This window comes from Manacus candei, unplaced genomic scaffold (genome assembly GCF_025592945.1).
Source record: "Manacus candei isolate 608988 ecotype Guabito, Panama unplaced genomic scaffold, ASM2559294v1 h1tg000046l, whole genome shotgun sequence".
NCBI lineage: Eukaryota > Metazoa > Chordata > Aves > Passeriformes > Pipridae > Manacus > Manacus candei.
The window spans coordinates 6,250,872-6,275,132 of NW_026138094.1; the positions used below are offsets into that span (position 1 = coordinate 6,250,872).

Genomic DNA, 24,261 nt, shown 5'->3' on the forward strand with positions numbered 1-24,261 from the left:
GAGAGGAGGAGGAATTTTTTAAGGACAGCAAAATACTAACCTAAACCAAAGCACAGAAACACTGGCTGGCACACGAAGCAATTCTATCCACGCACCACGAAATATATGTTTTTAGAAAGTAGATTCTTGGAGATTTAAAGCATAAACTATGTACATAGCTCCCTCTGATGACCATTGGACACGATACAATGCAAGTCTCCTTTTACTTTTGTTCGTGCACTCAACTGACAGCTGACTGGTTAAATTCTAATTGCTTCCAAGTGAGGTCAGCAAAGGTATTTATCGAAAAGGACTGAACAACAGGCTCAACACACACATGCACGCGCACGCACAAGCACATACACACCATCGCTCCAGCCTGTTGATTTATGGAAACAATTACAACTCTGGTGGAGCCTTTCTGAGCTGAGAAAGTTTGTAGCTACAGTAGAGTGTCTCATGTTGCAAAAAGCAGACAACAGAAATGGAGTACTTGGGCATCCAGCTCTTATCAACAGGAACAAGTAAGTTATCTGTCCTTTACAAGAACAGTTTCTAACAGCTGATAGCTTTTATCTTCATTTGTATACGCTCGATGCTAAAAAAAGAATTAAGAAAACGATTTCTACTAATAATCTGAAAAGGGTAGGAATGAAAATACAGGGCTAAAGCTATGAGGTCTGTTTTGAAATCTCAACTAGGAAAAAGTTAAATGATAGATTGTGCTAATAGTGACTATATAGATCTGAAGTAACAAGGAGAATTTTATCATGCATGAGAAACTAGTTGAAGTGAATCAATAGGAGATTTTTGGAAGGACTTAAAACCGAAGACAGAACTCTATTTACAACCAGGGGAAATGTCTGTTTGTGTAAAAAGTTGTATGAGAGATATCTGTTGTATATACATTTGCATATTGTTAAAAATCAGCTCAGATGTCATACGTTTGTGTGCAGTACTTTTCATTAGCATAACGTAACCTTGCGTGTTTGTAACAATTGAGCATAAAGACTTACACATGCACCTTTTCTCACAGATCTTTTATTTTCAGTGCAAGCAGCAAATTCAAGTAGTAAAGAAGGTCACGACAACAGAGGTTTTTATAACTTGTGTCTTTAAAGGATATTCTGACTGAAGAGATATTTAAGAAGCTCTTCTATTTCGCCATTAACTATTAAGGAATAACGATCAGAATTCTAGAAGAGGGAGCAATCTCATTTAAATGAATCTGTAACTCATAAAGACAGAAGGCAGGTCGGTGACCTAAGAGCAACAGTCTACTTGAGATTTAATTTTCATTATGTTGTTCATGAACACCCAGAACACTGCACTATAATGCACAAATGGATACTGACATGGATCCTGCCAATTTTGCTCTACAGATCATACTTTTACATTATCTTTCTAATGGGCACTATATCTTTAGCTTGCAATGACATGACTCCAGAGCAAATGGCTACAAATGTGAACTGTTCCAGCCCTGAGCGACACACCAGAAGCTATGATTATATGGAAGGGGGGGATGTAAGAGTGAGAAGACTTTTCTGTCGAACTCAGTGGTATATGAGGATTGATAAGCGAGGCAAAGTAAAAGGGACAAGAGAAGCAAACAACAACTACAGTAAGTAATACTTTTGCATTTCCTATTTCTAAGGTTTTAGAAATCTACACATCATTGTTTCCCATTCCTTGATTTATCGTCATTTCAGAGGAATTTTGTATAGTGAACTGACCATTGTGTAGAACAAGTTTGCCAATTAATCGTACAGCAGGACATTTGTTATTGATTTTGAAATGCGTCATTTTAAATACTACATTGTAGATCTGCTAATGTATTAGTTACAGCTGGAAACTATTAGCAAACAGAGAGCCTATTTTAACAAGTGAACTAAGGTTGTAAGTATGAAAATGTATAACCACCGACTTTGCTCATAAAATACCTCTGAAACATTAAACCACGTTTATATAGTCCACAAACTACCTAAAGGTTTGGTTTGTTTGAGTTAACAATTAAAACATATGCAATACTAGAAAGTTCAATGGAAAGAATTATGTAAACTCTCTTGCAAAATCTTTTAGATAGTTTGCCAAGCCAGGAACAAAATCTATTATAGTTTCTGCAGTTCATTATTACAATGATCATGATGCTGAAAAAATATTCTCTCCCCTTTCTTCCAAAACCATGACTCATCTAGAGAGAATGGACATATAATATTTTACAAAGCTCTACCCAATACAATTTCTGGACTGGAAAAATAATTGTTGCACTAATCTGTGTTTTTCATACAAATACCTATATATCTTTGATTTACACTTGAAGGTATCAATTTTTGCAGCCACTATTTTGCCACATTTTCTTTCATGTTGTTGCAAATATATTGTTTATTTAGAGAAACATGGCATCTACTTGAAAGGACATTACTTTATTAAGATACAACAGGAAAATACATAGGATTATATTGCATATTTCAAAATAAAATCATAAGCAAAAGGGGCCAGGGACAAATAAAAGGACAAACATATTTCCAAGGATGCTGTTAAATACAGTTTTAATGTAGGTTGTATGTAGTATTGTGCTTTTTATAACAGCAGCAGCAGCAAAAGAAACCAATAAATCAACCTTCAAGAACCGTTGGTGTGATTCAGCTTTTAGCTGAAGCTGCCTGCTTGTTTTCTATAAGAACAGCACTTTCCATGCTATAAGTGCCTGCCTAGTGGGCTGCATCATTTATTTCTTTACTTCAGGACTACATTAAGTGCTTGGCAACTTGTGTGGCTAAAACTGCATTGACTAATGTGACTGTTTCTTTTAAAATTTGTTTCCATATGCCTCCTTTCTTCCTACACTATTACCCAGTGAATAACCATATTCCTCTGAAAGACAACACATGGCCAGCAGCCAACTAAGTTATTTGGTCCATATTCAAGAAGACTCCCTTTGAGTTTCAGGACATTGCTACAATACAGATCCATAGGGCTAGTTTTGAAGTGAAATGTTGTTCCCACAAAAATCACTGAAAAAAATCGTTACTGAGCATTGAAACAGATTCTTCTAAATTAATGTAGATCAGTGAATATCCACAGTACCCAATTTTTTCTTTTGTTATTTACAAACACCTTAAAGAAATTATGACAGCATATGAGCTGAATAATTATATACATTTGTGCTTTTTTTTTTAGTTGAATGATGCTCAAGTAAAAACTGTGTGAGCAATTTAGCATTATTTCAAATTCAAGTAAAGGTTCTCAGTTCTCTGCAGGATTTCATGCTGCTGAAGCACATTAATGACACCTTGAAACATTCTGTAGTGAGACCACTAGAGAATAATAGATCATCTTGTGCTAATGATGTTCAGAAAACTACAAGAGACTACATTTTATGATTATTTAGTGATGGTAACTAACTATTACAAATTCCAGAAAGGCAAACTTGAGTCACTAAACCCTTACATTTGCATTGCAGTGAAAAAAAATTGAATCCTTTTTCTGGTGAATTAAACGAGTATCAGAAGAAAAACCAATCAAAAATTGAATGGTTATTTGGTGACTGATGTGTGTTTTGATGAACTGGCTCCACTAAATTTGACTGAAGCATGTAAGAAGTCTCCCACCATCTTAAGTTTAGGTCTCTTACTGTAATTTATCTATTGTATCCCAGGGAATAACATCCAAATGCTTTTGTTGGACAAGTAGAATAGGCAAAAATAGACAAAGACGACTGGAAAAATGTGAACACTTTTAACTTGGATTGTCTGAGAAACTAAAAAAATTAGTGTTGTAGTATTATCATAGAAACACTTCTTTTGTCATATCCTCTGCTCAACAAAAGATGCAAGCAGCCTTTTTGAAGACGTGCTTATGGTTCTCTACTAACATACCTATAAGGAAAATAATATTTTATAAGGGGGGAAACAAACAAACAAAACAAAAGCAAAACCAACCAACCAAAATAATACAGGAATAAAAATCCCCACCTGGACTAACACCCTTTCCCTTTTTAACATTAGGAGACTTAAAAGGCTATTTTTATCCAGGGTCTCTGAAAAACATGATTTTAAAATCATACCCATGACAAAGATGTATTAATGTGTGTGTTCAAATATTCTTGTTCCATGATTTCCAGTTCTGAAAGTTAGTAAAAGGTAGATCAGACCTGTTTCTTAGGGTGCAATCCCAGAACAGCTGCAGTCAAACTAATCAATGGATATGAAAAGTGTTGCTCCAAGACATTTCTTCTTCTTTTGTCCTAATTTTCCACTTACATAATAAATAAAAGGAATTTTTTTCCCTTTTGAATTCACTAATATGTGCTATTAAAATAAAAATAAGAAAAAAAATCATATTTTTACCTATCATAACTTAGTTTCATAAAGGAAGCTGCCCTGACAGTTTCATAGACAGAATCAACCATTTGCTTTCAGCCTGTGAATAGGGAAGCATGAAAATTGTGAAAAGCAAACTTCACTGAGAAATGTCTGTAGAATGATAACTTCATCACCACTTTGGCAAGTGCCAAAATTCACAGAGGTTCTCTCATAGTTGGAACTATGAATGTCAGAATGCCAGGATGGTGAGGAATTAGGGTCTTTGCATTTCAATCTTCTCTAATTACAGAGTAAAAATATATAATAACATACTATGAAAGCAACAGCAAAAATAATGAAAGTGTTAAAATTTCCTATGGTTTTAACTTAACAGCCACTGTATTAAATGTATGTGGATCCAAATTTCATGAATGCTGAACCAAATCCTCATTCGCCAACTGTAATTAATCTGTATTTATCATTCACTTGCTTCAAGACACATCAGAAGTTAACTGCTTAGTTCAAGAAATCTGTGTGTGCTGCCCCAGTGAAAGGGAATTGTTGAATCCTGTTTACAACAGTGATGACCTTGTTAGGTACCCAAAGAACATGGTTCTGTGCACATTTCAGAAAGCAGCAGAGCCTTCTGGTGGACATAAAGGTGATAACTCAAGAGTGAACTAATCAAATCAGAGGACAGTGATCTCCACTAAGCAGAGGAAATCACTTTGCACCTGACAGCTTTGCTTTCAATCTCAAAGCTAAAAGGCAGAGTGAGAACTGAGAGTCACACACTGAAAAACTAAAGCAAGAATTAGGAAGCAGCCAAGAGATTAGGTCACCCAGGAAAATCTGTCATTATTCATAGAAAAATTTCTCTTTGACAAAAACTTTGTCCAAGCCTAAACCAGATGGTTTATATTGAAAAATAATTTTTTATCTTGTTCATGGAAGAGAATCTAATTTGGCACACAGAACAGACTCTTTGAATTCTTGATTATAAAATATGAGATTGACTGAACAAGTCTTGGAGATAACATGGCAATTTGTTAACTCAATCTCTGAAAGAAAAATAAGCCTCTCATTATCACTGTTTACTCTTTCCTTCATTTCAGTTTGTGTTTATTAATTTTGCCATATTTTACTTGATTTTGTTCAGAAAAAAATGCGGCAAAAAATCAGAGTTTATTTTGACTCTATCCAAGAGGATTTATAACTACGACTGGATGATGCTTTAGGACTTTCCACGCTCTGTTGCCTTTGGAATCTCATTTTAAAGACTTCAAAGGGTCTCTTAGTTACTAGAAAAGCCTTCCCGGAACCTGAATCCTAAGATGTCTGATCCTATCATATCCCATGTGTGCTCTAAACCCAGAAAGTGCCAATTTCCTCTTCTTTTCAGTGGGTAAAACCAACAACAACAACAACAAAAAAGTAGAAAAAGTAATCTAGTGAGATCTTGACACAAAATGGCTGAAATCTAGATTAAAACTTTTATCTTAGAAAACTACTTCTATTTTGACCAAAATCTAACAAGTCGTAGTTTTCAGCAATATTAAATGAACTCTAACTCAGTTTTGTTCAAACCTAAACCCCAACTGATGGCAAAATACACTTTAAATGCATCTTAGTGGTTAAATACTCAAACTTGATTAGAAATCAGAATTATTTCCAATAGCATTTTATATATGCTTCTTAGCATAAAACAAATGCTGGACTATGTATGCTGTGCCACCATATAAATTTTATTTTCTGTTGATTAAATACATGTTACATAGAGAACCAAGAAGATTCAGTTCCTGAAAATCAGATGTTTCAAGGCAGGTATTGATGTACCAGATTCAGTTAAGGGTTATGTGTGTTTCAAACAAACAGAAAGTCTGTCTTTGCAATTGCAGTCTTGATTTTTCAAGAGGTTGTTTGTTCAACCAAGATTTTGGTGTCAGGAGAAGACAAACCTTTCAACCAAGATTTTGGTGTCAGGAGAAGACAAACCTTTCCTAACCTGAAAGTGCTCTTGTTTCACATTAGTACTCTGCTACACTTTTCAATTATAACAGAAGGAGATTTAATTCAAATGGAAATATATATGTATCCCCTCAAAACCTAGCCTACAGTGCCAAGGATGACTTTCTCTCCTTCAGCAATTAATCAGACCCAAATAACAGATTTCCCTTCTCCCCCTCCATTTCTTTGTCTAGCACTGGTTGTACAAACCACCCCCCAGGTTTCCACTAGCAGAAAATCTCCTTGGCTATACCTCAGCCTACACTTTATCACAAATCCCAGGTTTTCACTCTCAGCTGTAGATTAAGATGGGTTTTAGCAAAGATTCAGATATCAGAAGCAGCTGAGTTATACTTGTCTCACAGATTCTAATGACTTTTTCAGTAAGTGTACCCTTTGTGGAAGTGAGGAGAAAGCAGGGAACAAAGCCCTGAACCACTGCAGCGAGATTCTTCAGATCTCATGTCCAGATCAGTGCTCAACTGACACAGGATGACAGGGGTGCCACAAAGCACAATTAAAACTGTTTATTACTTCTGAATATACCTCCTGACTCTTCATCACCTTGTCTATTCTGAGGCATTTACCAGCTGAAAAGTATGTGGAAAGCCAGACAGTAGCAGTTTATACTCACTTTCTTCTCCCTTTGAACAAAAATGATTGCATAAGCTCTGTGAGGAGAGAATCAAACCTCTGGGCTCAGGCCCAGGCAGCAGCTTCACAAGCTAATATACACCAACTGGGCTCTATCTGCCAGGGTGAGCTTCAAAACTGAGCTAAAATCAGTATGAGCAGTGAAAAACACCTAAGCTGAGTCTAAACACGTTGTCCTTAAACTGAGTCATTTGACCTTGATACGCCCTCATAATTCAGCTGTGGCTTCAAGTTTTTCTCAATCTCTCAATACTGAGATTTATCAGAAATGAGAAACTGCATTTTTATGGAACCATCACTCAAATTTAGCAGCCAACTGTGGAAGCAGTTACAGGACACATTTCAAAGATAAATTGCAGCCCCTTCTCCCCCACAGCTTATCCCCCCTCAATTGTTTACAATTTCTGAATGTTCAAAAAATTCAGTGTTGTATCATTAAGCATGTTATTGCTCCATCCCAAAGAAAATGTGCTGAAGTGGCCCTGACCTGAGACTCAAGAGACTTGAGGCTAATCCAAACTTTTAAGAAATTTGCTTACAGACTTTGGGAAAATTCTTCAGACTCTCTGTGTCTCTATGAAAAGAATTATTCACCTCTCTGTAAAGAGCTTTAAAAGTATTAGTGGAAAAAACTTCCAAACCTCAAAAGAATTGTGTGTTACTGTTACAAATATTAAATAATTTTATTATAGAATATTGACTAATAGAAAATGAACTAAAATAACTGAAGTCAGCAGCTAGACAGAAAAACACTGAGCTCAGATGAATCTTAAAGAAGCAATTTCCATATAGGCAAAGAGAATTTGGTAGAAAATGTAATGCCTTATACAGTGAGTCTTGCAAAACAAAACCTAAATCCAGATATCCCCCTTCACAGCTTCCAGCTTTCTGTATTGTTTGAGTATCTCAAAGAGATTGGTTTAGATTTCTAGGATCCTGGAGTACAGAGCAAAGCTGGTTTTCTCCTCCATCTTCCTTAAAGCTCAGGAAGACCAAGACATCCCAGAGCATACAATTATACTGTTCCACACTACAAGATCTATCAACTAGTAGTATATTTTGGAATGCTTTTCTCATCAAAACAGAAGAAGTTTAGGCAAATGAAGGCTGTTACTCTTCGTGGGTGGCACACTGCTTTCATTGCATAATTGACTGTCTATGACTATATTTGGCAACTGCATTTCAATTGTCTTGTTTGACCTTTGACTTTATTTTTAATTTTTAATTCTGGATATGAGCTGACAGAAAGGTCGAGTTAGCCTTCTGGTGTATGTAATTTAGAAACATGAATATTAAAAAGTTAATAGTGAAAATTCTTATGGCAGAAGCATAATAGAGGTTAACAATCCTAGCACTGAATTGTCATACTCTAAAACTTTCATAACACATGACATCATTTATACAAATGGAAAAAGTTCTTTGTTACAACTGGTGTTGAAAAGTTAGAAGTGGATAATCACAGATGTGGCCCACAACTTCATGAAAACACACCAAAAAAAGCAATAAAAATACCGATGCAATCAATACGCTCTCTTGACTGTTATTTAGCTTTTAAAACAAAGAACGAAACCAGGATGAAGTTATTAAAAGGTCTTTTTCTATTAAAAGGACGGATATTCTGTTAAAAACAGAATCCTTCAGCATCCAGACTTTCAAAACTATGCCCAGTCAGAACATGGATAGATCGACTCAAAACTATAAATGACAACAGCAAAAATGACCATTTCGTGGCAATGTTAACCACAGTAACTTCAAAAGGGATCAACAAACACCACTCATCTCCATCACTCCAATAATAACACTTTGTGAACACCCCCATTACCAGTGGATTTTCCGGAAGGATTTTCCTAGCATTAATACTTCCATCTTTGGTAAACCCGCTTGCTTCCTTTTAAATGGGTCAATAGACACTGGGAGGTGCTATAGACTATATAAAGAAGGTGATCAGACTTGTTCTTGGCAATTTTGATACCTTGGAATTTTGATATTTGTCTTACTAGCAGGTAACGTGTTTCAAAACAGAAAAAATATCACCACCTGTTAACAATAAGCTTTTTTTCATTAATAACCTGTGCTAATTTTATACATTTTATTATAACCTTTAAATGTCATGTGGGATTTGATATTTCAATCAAAAATGAATGTTTACAGTAAAAAGTACATAGAGAAGTTCATGATTGTTAAAGAGCTGAAAAACATTGGGGGGGGGGGAGGAATAATTACAAACAACATCCCATTTGGAGAAGGCTGTATGTGAAACTGTGCTGCAGTCCCAGAGCTGCTCAGGTGAACTGGTGGAATCCTTCTGGGAGTGTTTTTGTGCACAGCTGTGAACAGTGTAGTGGCAAACGGGGAGTTTTACATGCCAGGTGTGTGGGAAGGCTCACAAGAGCTGTCTGGTTTCTTACACTGCATGGTGACCAGAGATTTGCCCTTGGAGTGCTCTCTATGAACTCTGAGGGGGGCAATGTTCAGGCTCTCTAGCTGACCATCAAGCAGACAGATTTGGGAGAAAATGCAGATCTAGTCCAGGGAAGAAGGCAGTGGAGAACAGACTGATTCCATCCAGTGCTTGTGTAGCTTCTTGTGAAAACAAGAGTTGTTCTCCCTGACAGAAATTCTGAAGCAAAATAGAAAGGATAACTGAATCCTGAGAGTGCAGCCAGTACTGACACAATTGGAAAGTGCAACTTTCACCAGCTTTCAAAACCAACTTTAACTTCTCCATGCTAATTTATTTCCTTAGGAAGAGCCTGGGCAGCCTGGGGACTGCACATAATGTGCAAGATGATATGTAGAAATCCAAGCAGTCCTTGAGTGCTTATTGGTGAAATTTTACAAGGATTTAGGGAATCAGCTATGTAAATCCAGCACATAACGATTCAAATAATGAGACTTTCTTGTTAGTGCTGCCTTGCAACAAGAGACAGACTTACACTGTGGGAAAGGTCAGCACAAGATCTTCCTCAGCAGCATTCTTTTATGTTTGCTTGTGTGAGGAAACTGCACCTGAGAAGCCTTGAAGTCATCATAGTTATGTCACTTTGCAATACCACAACACACTGGAGTGTTACCTTTACAAAAGGCCAGGGACAAATACCTGTCCCCAAAGTGAGATTCATCCCAACTGAATTCCCACCCAGCACTATTGCCTGCATTAGTTTAGCACCATCTTACCCATGCAATGCAATAACACAGCACACAAAGAAACCTCTGCCATGTACTAAGCCCATCTCTGACCACGCATGAACCACAACCGTGACAAAACTCAGTGCTCTGCCTACAAATATTGCTTCTAATCAAAACCTGAATTGTATACAAATACAAGTACTTTCAAACTAACTGCTGACAAAAAGCCATTCTTTCAACAAAGACTGAGAATGAAAACCAAATAACAAGGTATATAATTTCCAGGGCAAGCAATTTCCTTCGAGGACTCTAAAATACTGCATACAAGTCAGAAAAAAAGAAACTTTCTCATGTCTAAATTACGATTCCAGAAAGACCATTCAGGAAAGAAATACTACCACCTACCTCATCAGGGACATCATAAGAACTGTGGAGAAAACCACAATGGGAAACACATGGAAAGCCTCTTCCCTGCAAGGAATCCTCCTTTCACACTACTGACCAGCTACAAAGGCCTGGCTATGCCCTCCTTCCTTTCCCTTAACAAGGGAAGCAGGTACACAGGTGCTTTGAGTCTCCTGCTCTGCTGGGCATCCTGCCTCCCCTGCAGCACTGGCACTGGCTTTCCAAGTGCTGAGCATTCTGTCTGAGCATCTGTTTCAGCAGCCAAGAAGGAAGTTTTCTTATGAGGGTGTAAAAGACAAACAGTCTGGCATGTTGTCCTACCTACTAGCAGCGTAACAGCCATATATTTGGGTGAATTGGTATTGGACTTCATAGCAAATATTTATTAGTTCAAAGGAAATCAAATGTTACATCAATTTTGAGAGTAGCCTTAGGAGAGTCTGCTCAAATTATAAAGTAAATGGCAAGAGTCCTAGGCCACTTATACTTGTCCCTTTAAATGCCTTTTAAGTTGAGCAATGAAAATAATACAGCTATTAATAAAGCCAAGCTTTGAGATTATTATAAACCAATTTCAATCAGAATGTTCATATTAGCAAACTGGTGCCCAGGCTACTCGATTATAAATAGCAAACTAAAATTATTTAATATGCCTTCATTTCTGACTGGATCCTTATGGGACTTGGAAAATTCAGTCTATATTACTGAAGATTAATGTCATGCAACTAAATTAAAGCAAAAAAAAAATTACCACATCTTTCTAGGAAACTATTACCACATATTTCACGGAAATCATGCTCTGTTAATTTTTAGCTAAGTAATCCAGTGTCTTGAATTTGAATTACTCTATTTTAATAATATTCTTCAAGGACACACTCGGATGAGAACTTATGAAAGGGCACTTTCATCCAGAAGGAACACTGGAAGCAAAACTGGTTTATCAAAATCAGTGAGCTATCATTAGACCAAATCAGACCAAAAGCAGGATTTTTCAGACAATTCATAACATATAAAGCAGACCCCCTAATTTAGTACAGAGATTAACTGCCTAGCTCTGATCCAAGCAGATTATTTAAAAGAATGTGATGAGTTCCAATGGCTAAATCATTTAAGCAGAAAATGATCAAGTGATAGAAGGTATATTTATCATAATTACAGTGAGAAATTATTGGAGAAATTACTCAGAACTGTTTAACATCAGAAATGTAATAAATACCTATCTTTGCCAAAATAAGACTTTTTCCTTCCTATATAACAAAATATTTCATAAACACAAGTAGGTATCTGTAGACTGTCTTGTTCAGATAGGATCTGCAGACAACCCAGAGACAATTTTCTAAAACTGCTGACAAGTACTCAAGGGACATTTCAGTTACCTTCAAAAAGGGCAATACTTAAGCCTAAGCCCCATAGCATATGTATGGTACTTCCATTTCTACATAACTTCAGGTGATGCAAAAATGTGTAAGTAGCCACTGTTGGGCAACTGCGTGAGACAAAAACAAGAGAACTCATGTTTCCTGACTTTGTCCTAATCATTGTAACTGATAATCTTGCATGCATAAAACATAGACATTTTTCTCCTGCTAGGGCTCAATTAAAATGTATGACTGCCACTATAAAAATACCTTTTCCCTTTCTTCCTCTTCACATCAGTTGTTCACCTTTTGGTGCCTGTGATACAATTTTCTTTGGGGCATCCTTATCCATATATGACAAAATTTAACAAACACTAGTTTTGTACAAATTATTTCCCCGATAAACCACCTGGATTCCAAAATAAGAATGCAGGTGCTCACCCCCTTTTAGGGGATGCAGGAAAACGCAAAATATTTCGGTCTGTATACAGCACTGTAAATACTGAAGATTTTGGATCACAATCTCTTATATTGTCTTCTTGTCCAAACTTCAACTATGCATTTATGGATGTTTTCAGCTGAACTGAGCTGAGCAAGCAGAACTGCCAGTTATAGCACACGCTTCCATGAGTTTACTCTTTTCCAACACCAGACCTGTCACAGTTGGATGGTTTCTTTCTTTGTTTTCCCCTTAAGAGCTGTCTGGCAGCTGCACCCCAAACCAGCCTCTGTCAGTGGATTCCTAAAGAATTATACATACATCATCTAATGGCATCACATGTGCTGCAATCTACAGATGGCATTGTACAAAAGAGTCTGATCTGATCCCTGTCAGACTGTGCCATATTTGTTTCCTTAACACAGATTTCTACAAGAAAAAAAATAATTCCCACTCTCTGTGCATGGTATCTGACTGAAATACACTCTCAACAACACAGAGATGTAATCACCATGAGAAAGTAATGGTTGAGAACTATAGCATTGGTTCTTTTCAACATACAGTCAAAATATGGCTTTTCTATTCCTATTGACTTAGGGATCAACTGTGGCAAACTATCATTAATAGTCTAAGTAGTTGCTGTTGAAAGCAAAAATACTGCACAGCTGTGGAGGAGTTAAGTTACTGACTAGTGGAAAAGCTATCTAACCCTGTGATTCATTAGGAAAAGTTTGCTCAAGAGTTGAAAGACCCATATTAGGAAAGAAACAAATACATGCCATTTGTAGAAGTCTGGCTCTACTGCAATCAGTAAAAGTTTTGTTATGATGCCTATCCATGGCTTGAGTTTACTTAAAAAAATGCCAGATAATAACTACTGCTTCTGCAAATCCATGTGCTTTTACTTGAAGATACAGTTTCATAACATTGGTAATAAATACTGGACATAAAGAAAAATGAAATTCCTGTTCCACCATTAATTTCTTCCTGACTTTCAAGTCAGAATGACTTATCTATCATAACAATATCAATGTAGGAGTAATGTTTCTATCTCTATTCTACTCAATACATGGGCTTAAGAGTCCAATACAGCAGAATATACTCAATTCAGTATACTCAACTTGAAAAATAGTTAGCTATTACTTTTCAAGTATATGTGCAAATTTCTATTTCCATATGAAAGATATAAATGGAGGTTTATTCTAAGTTTTTCTGACCTATATTAAAACCACAGACCCAGATTTCTATACTAAAAACTGATAGCATTATTTATAGTGAATATATATTTAATAGTAAAAGTGTAATCTCATTTTGTAATTTTTTTTTGACATTTGCATTTACATATGAATCAAGAGTACCTTGATAGTCATGGGAGAATTAAGGTGGCACAAAAAGATCTAGTTAACAACAGCAGAATTACTTTGTCTCATTTTGTGTGGTAAAAAACAATTACTATCTCAGTCAACTTTGGTACTGTTTCTCCAGCTCCTTTCTGCAACACAGCTGAAGTCACAGATATTCCATGTAAAGAAAGAAAAGGTTTCTTTACCACTTTAAGTACTTGGAATAGCCATAATTGTTTCAGTCAGAGCAAAAAGCATAGCAAATCCTTTACCAGGAACAGGTTTTCCATATACATTTTAGAACACACCCCTATGGGTACAGCCAAGCCCTGTGCTGGTTTAACTACACGGTTTTCAAGGCAGTTTAAAAATTTCCTGCTAAGTTCAATGTTACACAGTCACTTTTATGTTACAAACACTAGGAGAGAACAGTACCATACAGAGCAGAAATGATCATAAATACAATGCAGAATCAAAAAAGGCTGTCAAACTGAGTCTGCCAATCACAAAATTACACAAACTTAATGCAAATCCTCCACACAAAAAAAAAAAAAATAAAAAAGGAATGGAAGAGCTGCAACCCCTTTACTTGCACATGCAGCTTCTGCTACCCAGTCCAGAGTCTAATCTTAAAAGCCTTTTCCCGAGCCCTCTAGCTCTATAAACCTATGGAAGAAATCTCTTCTGTGTTACTCTGCTTCCTTAAAGTGAACATTTTACTCTCCCCTGCTTGAACAAGGTCCTTGTTTAAGCCCATTAGCTGAAATGCATGTTTTCAAACATCAGCAATTCATAGACCAGCTGTTTTCTAGATTTTAGAGGGGTCCATACTTTCTGCTACAGATTGCTTATGCATTCTGTGGAGCTCATCAAAATTTCATGACAATACATATAAAAGCAAACTGTAGCAGAAAAATTGAAAAGTGGAACATTACCAAAGGCTAAAAGACTGAAGCTGTTATCAAATGATTGAGTGGAATGAAATCTTCCATTTGTTTCAAGACCAAGAGAAAAGTATGTCTTTAGGCTTATGCCAATGCACTGCACTGTCATCTATCAAACAGGTTGTTTGATTATTGTCAGAGATGGAAATCTGGAATACTACCAATAGTATGGCTGCTGGGATGGATCTGAATGTAAGGTATCAGATCCTTTAACAGGCTGGTCACAGACATCTTTATTACAAACAGTCCCTGTACAGTGGTGCAGCAGTACCTGTGTGCTGGGAGAGCCAAGCAAACGAAGCCCTGCAGTTTGCAGGCCCAGGAGAGCTCCCAGCCCTCCTGAGGCAGCTCAGGGCCATGGGAAACTTCTCTTACTTGGTAAAGAAAGTGAAGTGATTTCTATCACATTTTATGTATTTTCCTCTGGTTAATTGAGAGAATACTACAGGTGGGGTTCTTGGTGATAATGCAAAGTGAATAACAACACAGCTCTAACTTCATAGTTGCCCTTTTATATGTCCCCTTTAGGTATCTTTAGCTGACATAAGCTAGTAATTTTAATATATTGAAATATTTATTTTAATATAAACTGAAATAAATACAACTGCACCAATTCACATATGGGAATATAAAAATTAGAACAAGAGCAATGGGAAACTAGGTTGTGTATAACCAAAACCATATTAAAAATGCGTTAGAGTTAACAAAAAAGTTTAAAGAAATATAATATAATTTGGCTAATCCAATGCTCTATTAACTGTTTAGTACTGATTAGTCATTTCATGACTTTTTACATTTTAGCTATGATTGATAACTTCTTTTCATAAGATAACATCACACTCTTCCAGCACAACACACTGGAATGTGCAGCCCTTAGTTCTAGAGCCCTGATTTCTACTTTTAGGGTACAAGCAACTTTCACCAAAAAACTGGGCACTATTTCTATGTAATACTTGCAAAAAGCAAAGCACAGAAAGGCTGTAGACTCTAGAAAATATTTACATTATTCCAGTGGCAATAGTTTTCTCACTGACTTCCCAATATTATGCACACAGACAAAACTACAAGTGTGCACGGATACTTTTACCACCATGGTTAACACCTGATTTCCTCTACATCCTGCATTTCCTCTACATCCTGGCATTTGCAGTCAAAACTGAAAAAAACCCAGATCTTCCAACGGGTCAATTCAGCTGAATTTAAAAAGGCAGATTAAAAATCACACAAACAAATACAGACTAGGCTGCAGCTCCCATAGTATATTTGCTCTGGTAATGGCAATTGGTCCTGTAGCCAGGAACAATTTTCTCCACTGGTGCTGATGCTTCTGTTTTTCTCAGTTTTGATATGGGCTTGTAAATCTAGATAATGACTAAAGATAACAACTGGGTGACAGTAACACATTTATAAATATCTGGTCATGTAAAAAAAGAGGGAGGTTTCAAAGTGCTGCCTCTGTGTAATGGCAAATATTCGATTGATTTCCCTAAAGTCAGGCTTCCAGTCAGGCTTAAAATTTTAGTCAGGTAAAACCAGTGTGTTATTAGAAGGAAATTAATTACATTAGGCAAAATTAAGACAAGGAATTCTTAAGCTATTTGAAAAAAAAATTGGTTGGATATTTAACACACATTTTGATCCATATACTGAGCAATACAGGAGAAACATCTGGTATGAAAATCCTAATTTATTTATCAGGATTGGATCAAATTTTTAGATTGCTTTTGATTTGGAGAGGTTTTTAATTTCTGCCTTTTATTAGTTTATATTTTAGTCTTTGGACTTCTACAGATTTTGAAAGTTCAACTAAATCTAAATTATTTGTCAGCAGCAAACTAGAACAATTTGAGAGACCATATCATATAAATATATGTCCAGTGGGGTTTTGAAGGCAGGAGGAGTGAGCCAGATGGTTTCTATCAATCCCCACTCTGCGATGCAGTGAGGGGTTAGTGAGATTTTCCCAGCAGCTTCTTGCATTTTGTACCTTGACAGGAATTACGTGGTGCCTGCTTGTGTTCCTCTAGACACTGTAATTGGTATATTTACATGTCCAGCTTCAGCTGATCCTGCACCAAACAGCAGATCTGACTTGGAAATGGAACTAAAATGTATCCAGTTGGGCTGTGCTTGCCCTGCATTTTACAGAACTACTCTGAGTGGGAAAAGATGTCCATCTCTTGCAATAGGATGGCAGCGTTTACGACTGAAAAGAGCTCTTAACTATGTGAAACAAAATTTTACTGCCTGAAGTTTCAGACCATTTAAAACTATTTGCTTCTATGCCATAGGCCCCTGTGTATACATTCAAGCTCTGGAATCCTGCAGCCACCTTCTTTCTTATGCATCCACTTTCTGAATTTTACGTATTTGAAATAATTTCGGTTATTAGCCACATCTGGGAGCATTTTCACTAATAAAAATGCATTGTACTATATATTTAAACTGATAACACATTGCAGAATGTCATGGTCATTCTACAAGCATTCAATAATAGCTTTTAGTAATTTTTCTCAGCAATGTATAATATGAAATTTTCCTGAAAGAACACAGGAGGGCAGTTTTTAGGTTCAGTTTGTCCCCAGAATACAGCTCTGCTATTTCTCCTGTCAAGCCTGTTTCATGAACCAGGAAAACTACCACAGGAATGGCTGGAGACAGAACAAAACAGCTAAACCTTGAGGTCAGGGAATATCTCATATAAAAAAGAGAAGATTCTGTCTTGGATTTATTTTTGCCTCCTTTAACTGAAAAAGTCCAGCACTCAGTGCCATGTTATATTTAGGCCATCTTTATGACTGCCTGCAGCCAGTTTACCCAGGAGATAAGCCATAACAGCACAGGAAACACACGTGGAATTAAAGTTCCTCACAACACAATTCAGATAATGGATAATTTGTTTTCTTACATACAGAAAAGGTGTGTGAATATGCACTCCTGTTTTTTTTTTTGAAAAACAGAAAAGGTCTTCATGGGAATGACATGACAAATTTAAGGTTAACTGTGATCACTAATTCTGCCCAGGAACGGGGCAAGGAGAACACCAGCTCTTTACTAGATGAAAACACAAAACAGCAGAGTAACAAAAATAAACACAAATTAATCTGTTTTAAAACTTTTGCATTATGGAAGAATTTGAAGAGACAGAAGTCTGTGGGATTTTCCAGATTCAGATAATCAAAGTAGCTGTAGGCATTGAAACTGAATTTGGGAAGTCTTGCACCTCTAGATGGTTTATCATATTTTGCTGTGAAAAGGTTAATATGCAACATTTTACGTTTACTTTTGCTGTTTTGAAGCTGTATTCTGAAAGTCTACAAAGCTTGAAAAGATCATGCAATCCAGTGAAATTGGCAGAAAAGATTTAAATACTAGAAATATCCTTTGAGCTGTAGGGAAAGTATTTTTTGTACAAGTTCAGCTCTGAACTATTAAATCATTAATTTTCTTAAGTGCTTGGAAACAATTACATTTTGTAAACAGTCATTCAACTATTTTTTTTCCATTTTTCATATCAGTAAATTATTAATGGTGTAATAAGAGACCACTTTTTCAGACTGAGGATTAAGACTTGGATTTTACATGACAGTATTAACTCTAAAAAATAATATTATTCTTCATTATAACCATATGTTTAGCTTCAAGGCAATTTTTATTGAAGGGAAATGTAGTTTCCTGCAAAAATGAGAAATGACTACATGCTGTATAAGAGGCTGATCAAGAAAATATTTATATAAAGCACAGAGGAGATCAGCAAAGTGAAGGGGTCTAATAAGTTTAAGGAGACATTCACAAGAGAATGACTGCCTGGGGCAGCATGTTGTTCACTTGTTACTGTGTACTGCTATTCACAAGTCACACCTCTAAATTGGAAAGTTCCATAGTTTTATGATCTACTTCAGTGAAAAATGCCACAGCCTTTGGTCTTGACGATCAAGTCAAGAGAAATATTGGAAAGACAGTGGCCTGAAGTGCTAATGTTTGACAGAGACCTACTCAGGAGAAGGCAATTTAGAGTCAGAATGTCCTAGACCAATTCTTACTATACTACCATTTTCAATGAAGAATGAAGCATTTGATTTATAAACCCATCTAACCCAAAAACATTGGCAGAGAGTTAATACAAAACTGAGGCCAAAGAGGTTGGACAATAAAGAAAAATACTTGGAAATTCTAAGCTATTTCTCTTCAGCAATTATTAACTGCCATATGGTGGCTGAAATCCCCACTCCAGTGATTAGGGGAGGGAATCTTCACTGCGTGTTGCAAACTGACAAGCACAGTTTTACATTTATTCACTTTGAAAAATAACTAAAAACCAAAGGTATTATGGCTCTTAATACTTCCCGCTGCAGATCAAATTAAACCTGTAAGTGAAAAGGAAGGTGGATTTCCAAACATCAGCCTGGAAGTTCAAATCAGACTCTGCACCTCTCGCTGTGGTAGCAGCAATGCATAGTTGGAAGGGCAGATCACACATCTGATGGTGCACGAGAGACTGTGTAAACTCTTTGACCAATGCAGACTTGCCAGTGGCACTTGGCTTACCCCTTCCCTTTCTGTCATGGAGGTAAACACCCACAAGTCCAAGCACACATGCAAAAAACAGATCTTGTTAGTAAAATAACAGCATTTCTAAACAGTCATTTAGTCCCTGTTGTACCTTCCCTCCTATGTTTGGTTCCTGTCTTGCATTTTTTATGCTACCTTCACAGAGATATCAAGTCAGCAGTGTCTTTCAGAAACCTTAACATGGCTCAAAATCCTTAACTAACTTATCTGTCAACTGTTGAGTATCACCAGGACAATGGTTTATCAAAAAGTTGTTCTATCTAGCAATGTATGTATTAATCAGTTTGTAGGACTGAAAATTAGTGAAGAAATTTATGGAAAATGTAATGTCAAATAAGGAATACTTAAAATGATCAATAAATGAAAACCCAACAGAGTACAAAAAATTCTTTGATGGATTTCTGTTTAGCCATTAGTTGATTTTCTTTTTAATTCTATATGCCCACTGTTTTTATGTCCAGTGAATTGCAAAAAGGCAATCAGCTATTTGTGCTTAATCAAATATTTCTGCACATGAACTAAATCTTATAAGCAAATTCTGCTACTTGAGGATGTTTAATAAAATGGTGCACTGAGTCCTCAAGGAATATCTCCCTACCTTTAATCGTGTTTCCTCAGACAACTACAATTCCTGCTTGGAAATTACACACAGGACAAACACAGGAGTTTTGAGTGCTTTGAATATTTATCCAAGATATCCAGATGTCTGGCACCTTGCTGAAGCAGTAGCTTCAACTGTTCTCCTGAAAATCCTTGACAGATCCATTGTTTATGTGCAGATCATTTTTACAGCCATATTCATATCTACAGTGCCTCAGATATTCTACACATGCACAGCAAATGCACACATGGATACAGCACAAAGCCCCTAAATAAAAGCTTTTTTTAGCCTTCCATATTGGTCCATGCTGTAAACAACAACATATATGTGGTTAAGCCATTAATCAAAATTCTGAGTATCACAAGGAGAAGCTAAAAGAACAAAGTGATAGTGAATGTATGTACCAACTTGTTTTCTGTTACCATAATTAATTGTTCATTAAAATCATATCCATAGATAGAAAATTCCTGGGGAGGAGAAAATTTCATCTCTGCTTTGAAAACCATTAAAACATACACTTGTGTATCCCTTTCTGCTTATAAAGCTTATAAACATAAGTTCTCTGAGGTACTGTCCAGGAAACTCTTTCACCCTCTTGCTAAGGAAAGTACACAACATAAATGCAAATTCTACTTTCTATCAATTTTAATTTAACAATAGGAAGGGTAAAAATTAAGTCATATTACAAAATATCTTAAATTAATACTTTAATTCACAGTAACTTCTTTACCATTAGATTTTACATTTGAGAGAGAATGAGCACGCAAATTGTTGCACTGACATTTAAAAATATTATTAAGAATCAAAATAACTTAAACACATACAAATACTTCACAATATAGCCACTATTTTTAAAAAAGAGATAGAAAGGGGTAATGTTTCCTGAAACCAATGACTTTACAAAACTGTCCAATGAAACCATTCCTTTTACTGATAGACTTTTCCAGAAAAACTAATAAGCCAGCTAATGAAGGTATTTACAGTGCTGGCTCACCAAATACACACACACACTAAGACTGTGAAAGTTTTCCAAGACACTGTATGATTGACCATTGAGATTTGCATTTTCTTGCTTTAAGAGGCACAGACATTAACTTATTAAATCACAGAGTAAAAGAACAAATTACATTAAATACCATTCAGTGGTGTAAGCAACAATGAGATCATTTTTCTTGGCCTTGAACCATCTGCAAAGGTCACTTGAATTCATAAATATGTGCTCTAAATTCAATTAATTAAAAACACAAGTTAGTGAAATTTAGAGGTTTCATTTTGTTTTGACTTATTCTCCATCCAAGTCTTTTCTGCCTCCTCCTTCCTTTTTGAGATTCCACATACTTTATCTTAAGACAATTCTGCCTAGGAAAGGGTGTTGCACAAACACATTCCTCACAAGTGCTGAACTGTCAGTGCCCTAAAACTACTGTCAACCTCCCTACCCCTAAAAATCAGCAACAGACTGTTTTTTATTACTTCAGTGCAGAAAGAGGCCACAAGAAATAAAGTGCTGTACATATCACACAAAATTTGGTATTGTAAAGAATTTAGATTATATTAAAAATCAGTATTAAATATATTATCTGTTACTTATTTTTTAAAAAGAAAATTATAACAACTAGCTTCTATACTAGCTTTTGCTTTCCTGTCCTTAAAAAACATACTTTTCCTTTCCTTCTTTCCAGCATTTAGAAGACTACCAAAGTCTTCTTAGTGGTTTCCACCCTACCTTTAAACATTTTCTTGTAACAAATGCACCTGACAGAATAGAAAAGCACTGGAATGAAACTGCTGTCGGCCTTGCTGAAAAATGTAAGGGATACCCAAATTTCTCTTTAAATTAGTATCTACAGAAACTCTAACAAATCGAGGAGCAGTGCCCAGGAATGACAGACATTGAGGGGATACCTGCAACATGGGAAATGTCTGCAGAACGAGCTGATGAGGGACTGAACACAATGTGTACTTCAAAATTTCTGCCAGAATCTTCCCAAACAATCTTACCTGGCCTAGTGGGGCAGCTCCCTGCCATGTGAAAAGATCCCTAGCTCGGTGGTTTTGCTCCCTCTTTTCTTCCAAAACCCCTCTGGTCAGGTTAGAGCTGCCTGCTAGATCTTCAGCCATGAGCAGCACTCACTGGTTTCCTTTCAGCTCTCAGGAGCAAGAATTTCAATTGCTCTTTCAGCCCCTTGGCTGCAAAATGATTAAAGACAAAATGCCCCAGTTTTGCTAAATCACAAGGCTCTCACTACTTTGTGATAGATAAGATATTGTTATTTGAGGATATTATGGGTAAACACAAAGAGACTCTGCCTATTCAGCTCTAGCTGCATACTGATAGAAATTTCTCTAATATAATCTGTAAATGGATTGTGTAGCAATAAAAGCAAAGATTCGTTAAAACAAATAAAATGTCCCAGTGTGTTGTAAAAGTAAAAAAAAAAAATTAGCAAATACAAGGAAGATGAAAATGTTAATGTGAACACGTTACTCAAATAAAAAATTATTAATATGTGATTAATAGGTGATTAAAAACAAACAAAATTATCAAATACTGCTTATCAGGAAAGAATTATCTCCCATGAGAATGCTCAAATCTGTACCAGTGATACAGCTAAACGCCCATTTTTCTCCATAAATATCCAGCCTGAGGTACTATGGAATAAGTCCAAACATAAAAATGTCTGCTTGTAAAGTACTGAGCAACTGTCATTCCAGACCACAATACCAGGAAACTCACCTCATTTGTGATGTAAATTTTCTCCAAAACCCAATATATTTTTCACCCACTAAAACTCTGTGTCAGCCTAAAGGGTTATTTTGTGTCTTTTTTTTGTCTTTTTTTTTCCTCCCTACTGGATATCAATTGTCTGTTATTTAATTTGCACCAAGTGGTTAAAAAGAATGCTGCCATCATCCACAGTCATCTCTTCTAAAGACAAACTGTAGCCCATCTCAGCTCAGTGTCTTTTATGCACACCAGACAGAATTTCAGCTCCGCAGGAAAGTTCACTCACTACAGGAATTTTAAGCTACATTTGATACACTGACCGTGCAACCATATAAAATTGTTTGGAATTTCATGCTGATTTTATAGAAATTACAGTTGTTTTCAATTTTGTATGCCCATCTCTAGATCGTTGGTTTTTTCTTTCTGGCTTTAATCTGATTTCTTTCCCAGTTACTTTGTGGTATATTCAAGTCTACTCTTAAACCTCTTCCGATCTTCTATGGGGATGCTTTAGATAAAGTTACCGAAAAACACAGTTTACATTTTAATTTTTAAATCGGGGGTATTTAAGACCTTGTTGAAGTTTGGCCTTCTGAATTTCTCATCAACTTCTTATCAATTTAAGCATGCCTCTAAAGCAATTTTGGTTATTAGAGCATGAAAAGAGTATTTCAATGAAACAATCAACATATAACGATTTTCTATTTCCCATCCTAGCTTGATGACTTTTTTCTTTTCATTAATAGAGACTGAAAGGATTAAAACTCTTTACTTCAAAAGGAAGCACCTAAGAATGGAATTGCTAATGTAAGACAAGGAATGGTGCAGTATTAGACTGAGGAGAAGAGGCTTTCCTTAGTAGAACTTCTGACTGTAGATTTTAGTTCTTTATCATTTTCCTGAAGCATCTGGTGCTACATAAAATAACACTTAGAAATGGGCACAGACAAATCTCACATGTGTGCCTGGTCATTTTTTTCTATTTCTGTGTGGAGTTTTTTTCTGAAAAGATTTTAACTTACTGTACCTCTCCTGTTGCTCTGAGGAAACCACCTTAGGGATAAAATCCTGCCTCCACTGAGTTAGCTGAAATCTTATAATTCTCTTGTATTAATTTTTGTCTTTATGTATAAAATGGCCTATAAACATAACACAGCATAGAGAGTTTACTTCTATTACCATTTTTCTACTAATAAAGAGATTTACCTCCTTCCAATGAGTCCCCTGAAAAGAATCAGCATGAACACTGAAGGTCAGCTAGACAGTAGAGGAGCAATGAAACAAAGACATTTTAATTCAGTTCATGTCTTAAAGGCAGTGAAAAATGGAACACCAGAACAATCTTTAGCTTTGGTGAGTTTTGCTGAACTCATGTTCAGCTAATCTTTAGACTATATTACAGTGCTGTTGAATTTAATTACCTTCAATTACTCAGGAGCAAAGCTCTTTCCAGCAAGAAAAATGAGATTATTGGGTTAGTTTCCAGTACACAAATGTTGTTCCTGCCTAGTCTCAAAGACATTGCAGTGATAGAGAACTTCAAAACGAAGGAGAAGAGCAAAAAGAAGAGTTTTTTTTTAAAAAAAAAGCTACCTAAAGAGATCACACTCACAGACTTGGCTGGATCTAACAGTCCTGACTGTGTAACAGACCATAGACACACAGAGCATAAGGATAACCATATCTGCTCCAAATTTAATTTAGCCCAACATCCTGTTGGCAAGAACCTCCAGTAGCAGATGATTACAGACAGTATAGAAGAAACAGGAAATATCTGCAGTTGGCCAAAATTCTGGTT

The 24,261-nt window shown here is 36.1% G+C and overlaps 1 protein-coding gene across 2 annotated transcripts in view; it reads left to right on the forward strand.

Moving 5' to 3' along the window:
- The first annotated feature begins 244 nt into the window (after positions 1-244).
- The window catches only part of FGF7 (fibroblast growth factor 7), a 31,089-nt gene continuing 7,072 nt past the window's right edge, over positions 245-24,261 (forward strand). Inside the window, exons 1-2 of one of the 2 annotated variants that reach the window (XM_051797091.1) lie at positions 245-503; positions 1,016-1,600. In XM_051797091.1, the coding sequence (XP_051653051.1) occupies positions 1,315-1,600 (286 nt within the window). In that variant the 5' untranslated portion in view covers positions 245-503; positions 1,016-1,314. The remainder of the gene's footprint in view (positions 504-1,015; positions 1,601-24,261) is intronic. The other variant, XM_051797092.1, reaches the window with a different exon arrangement.